We start from the raw sequence: 6000 nt of genomic DNA, 5'->3' as shown, positions 1-6000 counted from the left end.
GAATGTGAGACTGGCTCTCACCCTCTCCCTTCTTGCTCATTTTCTCCCCTGCCTTTTTTTTTCCCCTCTTGTTTTCTCTATCTATCCCTCTTTGCCTTCTGTTATAGTCTAATTTACCCAGCCAAGACCACATCTTTTGCAATAGTGCTGTAAGTCTATGGCAAGAAAGGCAGCTAAAAGTACTAATACAAGTTTGCAAAGTCTCAAATTGACTGCCAGAACTGTGCACTACACCATTCTCTGCCGGTGAAGCTGGAAGTCAGCATCAGAAACAAGTTAGATTTTCTACCTTTTTGTGAATTTGACTTGCTTTTAACAGTACCACCAGTCTTTTCCTTAAAACAACTCATTACAGTTAAAGGAAAAGAGAATGAGGAATACAGTTAAAATGGAAACCTTACTTAATCCTTTACATTTTAAAGGCCTTATTCTTTGCATCTTTAGCTGGAATAGTTATTTAAAACAACTCCCACAGTGATACTTTTCCATGGGATTCAGCAGACTAAAGTCTCTGTACTCAAAATCCTGAAACATATTTACTGTTTCATGGTATGCAATGACAGAATCATGTTTAGACTGTGCCTTTAGACCAGGAGTGGGCAATTATTTGGACCTGGGAGCCACACAGGGAATTTTGGTAAGCTATTGCAGGCTGGGTCAGCATTCCCCCCCAGCCCAGCTCAGAACCCTGAGCCAGTAGGCATTCTCAGAATGTCTCCAAGAGGCACAAAAAGAATGAGACCCACTTCATTTTAAAACCTAAGCAAAGGAAACAAGCACACTGTATCTAATACCTACTGGCTGGAACACTCCTCTAGGAAATAGAAGATTCAGATTCAATTCCTACCTTAGGCTGAAAAAGATGTGGAGTTCGAATCCCCACCTCCCAGAGAGTGCAATCACTCCCAAGGAAAAACCTGAGCCTCATTATGGACAAACTCAATACATAGTGGTGTTCAAAAACTTAAAATTATGTTAGGTTGTATAAAGGATGAGACAAAACAATACTGACTACAAAATCAATTGATGACAAGGTGATCATCCTGAATATTACACTCAATTTACATCCATAAAAATACTGTAAATTCAAGCAAAGTGGGTTGGAGGCACTGCCATTGAGTTGTCTTGTATTTCATAAAAAGTGTAAGCAACTACAGAAGCAGATCATGACAAACAGCTTCACAGTTGCAACTTACTTGTACATTTTCCCAAATTAATCTAAGACACATATGAACTAAAAATAGTAGGGGTTTATATGTTATTTACATGTAAACCCAGGTAACCTTAAATCTGGTTAATCGAAGGCAGATTAGATTTTCTGACACTCGTTGCAGGCTTGCAGGAATGGAGCTTCAGGATTAGCCATATGCTTCTTATGAAACCTTGGGCAAGTCACTTAGGCTAGGGACAGACATTCAAAAAGCCTGAGCCTGAATTCATTCAACCTTTGCAGGTTAGTCTAACCTGGCTAGGCGGAACAGGTTTCCAACCATACAGACAATCCCTCTGGACTGAGGAAATTCAGGCACATGCCTGAAGTGGCTCAGGCTGGAAGCCCAGGGGTGCTAGAGCAGCCCTCCCTTCCCTTGGAGAGCTGAGCTGAGGGGTGTGTGGCCAGGTCCCAGCAGGAGGCTCTGATTAAGGAGGGGTATAAACCCCCAGCCTGCCTGCAGTCCCAGGCTTTTCCCGGCTCGCTGCTCAAGTAGGGTGGCCATCATAGAGGACAGTCCAGTTGTCCTCTATTGCTATGAAACCAGATACCTTTCTCTTCAAGAGAAAAATAGAGGACATAAAAGGCGTCGGGTTTTGTATCAATAGAGGACAGAGTAGCAGAAAACCGGAACGTCCTCTGTGATAGCCACACTATGCTTAAGGGGCGGGAGTGTTGCCAGCCCCCAGCTAGCACTGAGGCAAATGGGGGGGCGAGGTGCAGTGCATATATCTGTTGATGATACGGAGCTTTTCAATCTTCCTCCCTGCTTCTGTATACTGTCTGCAGCAAGCTGACAGGCAAGCAAGCCGGGGGTGGCTGGGCTGATAACAGTGTCACCCCATCTCAATGTTTATCGCCCTATTAAGAAAACAGAGGGACATTACCAGCTACCTGTTGATTCTGCCTGTTGATTTAGCACGGACCCAGCATGTGGTCTGCTAGCTAACACACAGATACCTTCTCCGCTTAGCAGGCAGTGGTGAGGGGTGGTGGGGGGAGCAAACAGCTCTTAAACAGCTTTCCCAAGGAAGGACATTAAGCTACCTGTTGAATAGCTCCAAAAAGCCTGTCTGTCTCTGTCATCTCCCACAGCATGGACTGTAGCCAGCATGTGGTCTGCTAGCTAATGCTGAGGTGTCTGTGAGGGACAGGAGAATGCCTGCTTAGCACAGAGTGGGAAGGGGAGCAGAAGCCAGGCAGATGCCAAGCTCCAGCAAAGCAGCAGAGGGGAGGGGCCAGCCCTGCTATGGAGCAGAGAGCCCCGCCCAGCCAGAGAGCTTGCCGGGATGCTGGGGGACTCTGATTTAAACTTAAACCAGCAAGGGGTCTTGGACAGACATTGCATAAACCAGTTTGAGCCAAATCAGTTAAGTCTGATACTACATTTAACAAGGTTTATCTCAAACCGGTTTCAGCCATTTTCAAACTGGTTTATGTGTACTGAACATCTGTTCTCTTATAGGTTTAAACCAGTTTCTGATCACTTAAACTGGCTTATGTGTAATGCCTGTCCCTAGCCTTTATATGTGTGTATTCAGACATTACTGTGATGAGGGGTACATGCGAATAAATATTATACAGACTACTGGTGACCACAAAGGAACAGTTTAGAAACTGACAGATTCACTGTGTCTGAGATGTAATTTAGAAGCTGTAAAAAAGTACAGACAATATTCAGTATTACAAGCTTGATTAATCAAATCTGAAAAAAAATGTAACTCTTATTAAACCAAAGAGGTACACTGCATGAAGGAGTTCGTCTCAGGAGATATACAAGAGTAAAGTTTTATGTTGGTTATCTACAGCTCTTTCAGAATGGAAATTGGGTGGATCCTCCAGAATGTTCATCTTGAACCAAGCAATTGTTCACAAGATATCCCAAGAATTTCTTTGTACAAATATGCTGCTATGTAAACCTCTTCTCTCCAATTTTTCCAATTAGAATTTTTAATCTTCACGTCCACATACAGACTTGAGTTATTTGAAACCTTAGCACTACGCAAGTGCCCCATAAATAATACAAGAAAGCAAAGTAGTGGAGGCATTCTGAGTGAGGGTTATTCAAGAAAATAAAGATGCCTCGTGCAAAACATTACTTTAAAAAAAAAAATCAAAGGACAATTAGTATCTTTAATCATTTTGTCCACAAACAATAGTCCTTTAACTTGAATTTGAATCTTAACTAAGCAGTCTGAAAAATTTTCAGAATACAAGCACTATTTTATTACTATAGAAGCAACTATTGTGAAGTCACTAAAAATCATGAGTGATTGCCATTACTTAAAGTGAAGAGAATTCTGTCATTTTTCATATTTCACAAGCTTTTAAGAATCTGCACCTAAGAAAGTTAGGGTTTGTATTTTTTTTAAGGTTTCTGTCCAAGCAGAAAAGGTTACTGATGCCCCCAAATTATAATAAAAATAACAAAGAATTTTTCAGTTTAAGTATTGGATCAACAATTTTTGTTTTTAAAATATTGATGTAGGGTCCATTTACTGATGAAAAGCTTCTAAGCGTATTCTCTTGGGATCATCTGGATGTCTCAGTGCAATACCATATCTCAGCAGCAGTTCGATATAAGGAGGCCAAAAAGTGTCATTGATTGTTAAATATGGGTCATTTGGTGCAGTCATCAATTTGTTTATAAGACTCTGGAAGACCAAGAAAATAAGATTCAGAATATGCAGGGGAAAAAAAGATTAATTTGCATTTACTTAAAACAATAAAAACATTAATATGGCTATCATAGGAATTGCTTACCCAAGAAATACAAGGTTTTTTGCCAATTTACTAAATAATATTCAGTTAGTTTTCATTAATATCAAAATTAAGAATATAAGATAAAAAATTAAGTTGGTTCTTGCCCCTTACTTAAATTTTCCCCCTTATCAAAAGCTGATTTGGGGTCTTTGTACATTTATACAATGTGTTCAACATGAAGACAATAGGAAGCAATTTCCTATATGTCTTTTAAAATAAAAACATCCTGATGATGCCGGAGTTTAATTTTAGCATGCATTTAATATGTAAGCTTACAACATTGTGAGCAAATTAGGCAAAGACACATTTTTTTAATACTTTTTCTCACTCAGACTCATCAACCAGAAGATCCTATTACTTTATGCAATTCCAACAGCTTCTTGCTAACAAAAGCTCTGTTCCTTACCACTTTTCAGACTTCAGCACAGTGAAACTTCCATCCTCTGACCTCTCTAATCACTCTCTCAGTGAAAAGTTCCGTTTTTGGCTTTCTACTTTCCCAACCCACTTCAGTCATCTTTTATTTACTTTTAACTTTACCTCCTAATTGCACAACTAAGAAAAGTAATGCATTATTATTTATCATATAGGAATAAGCAGGTCAGTGTGGCATTTTACAGATTAACTCAGACAGCCTGCTTTGTCAGGCACTAAGAGTGGACTTGCAGAGCAGAGGTACTACACGGAAAGAAATAAGGTCCTTTAAATGAAGTCATGCCTCTCTGCATGACTTAGTCTACAAGATGTCACACTGCCCTGCCTTTTGCATAACTTCCAACTAACACAGCTAACTATCTCCTTCTATATATCATATATTAATACTTTTATGCTTCTGCTCTGTCACTCCTGGCTTGTCAACCACCAAGCTGGTAAATGGATTACTCAACTTCCTTAATTTATTTCTCAAACATGACCCCTCTCTCCTTTTGTGCATAAGTAACATACAACACTTTCTCCTTGACTTAATTTTTGTACTGTAGTTACTTGATTCCAAGACAAGGTTTTCCCCCTATTTAACATGGAGGAGAAGCTCCTCATCTTGGAATCAAGTGCAAGGTAGTGGGGTGGGCAGACAGCTGCTGCAGCTCCAACTCTAGCCCTAACCCCAGGGTTGGGGCTGGAACCACAACTGTTGCTCCCCATACAGCCTCTATACCCCTGCCTCTCTCCCCTGTGATTTTGAGCCTTTGTCCCCTCTTTCCCCTGTCTCCTCCCCATGCTGCTTCTGCCCCTTTACAGCCTCAGACCTTCACCCCCTTCCCTCTGTTTCCCCACTTGCAGCCTCTGCTCCTCCCATGCCCATGCTCTGTTCTGACGGGCTCCATCCCCACAGCAGCCTGGGGCACAGAGCACAGCCAGAGCTGTCCCTAGGGCGGGGCAAATCAGGGTGATCACCCCTGGCCCTGTGAACAGTGCTGTACAGGCCCTACCACGCACCGCCACGCGCTGCCAGCTTTGGCTGGCAGTGGAAGGGGGAGCTAACGGTGTTCAGACCCCCCAAATAGAGGGCAGCAGCAGGCATAGCCTTAGGCTGCATGCAGGCTGCTGCAGTGGGGGGGGAGAGGCAGGCACACTCAGCTACCCTGCACTCACAGCCAGCACTGCAGCTGAACCAGCTGCACACAGGCAGGTAAGTTTCTTTGAATCTTCTTTATCACCCTTGGGGGCGGGGGTGGCAGATCGATACCCCTGTACTGCAGGGAAGAGTGGGGTAGGGGAAGGGTGAATCATTCACTTCTGCCCACTCCCTGCTGCACTATGGTGATTGTCCCATGACCAGACCCAACCGGGGCCCCATTCCCCATGACTGGGGCCCTGACCGGACCAGGTTGTGGGACAGCTGGAACCCGGAGGCTCCTCCAGGGGCGTGGGTGGGCAGCTCACGCTGCTGCGCACACCGCGGGAAGCCAAGGGGTGGGGGTTCCACCCCCCTCCCAGCTCCCCCACGCCACACCCCTGGCCAAGCCATTGGGTTCCTATTGTCTCACAACCAGCCCAGCCAGTGCCCCAGTCATGAGGAATCGGGC

General features: G+C 43.5%; 1 protein-coding gene across 4 annotated transcripts in view; it reads right to left on the bottom strand.

Moving 5' to 3' along the window:
• Window positions 1-2713: 2713 nt before the first annotated feature.
• Window positions 2714-6000, bottom strand: part of CENPK (centromere protein K) — a 40185-nt gene continuing 36898 nt past the window's right edge. For 2 of the 4 annotated variants that reach the window (XM_019517790.1, XM_019517793.1), the window contains one exon: window positions 2714-3864. In XM_019517790.1, coding sequence (XP_019373335.1) covers window positions 3706-3864 — 159 coding nt within the window. In that variant the 3' untranslated portion in view covers window positions 2714-3705. The remainder of the gene's footprint in view (window positions 3865-6000) is intronic. The other 2 variants (XM_019517792.1, XM_019517791.1) reach the window with 1 other exon arrangement.

This window comes from Gavialis gangeticus, unplaced genomic scaffold (genome assembly GCF_001723915.1).
Source record: "Gavialis gangeticus isolate Ggan-Ray unplaced genomic scaffold, GavGan_comp1, whole genome shotgun sequence".
NCBI lineage: Eukaryota > Metazoa > Chordata > Crocodylia > Gavialidae > Gavialis > Gavialis gangeticus.
The sequence above is the reverse complement of the archived record's forward strand: the minus strand, read 5'-3'. Positions and strand labels throughout refer to the sequence as shown.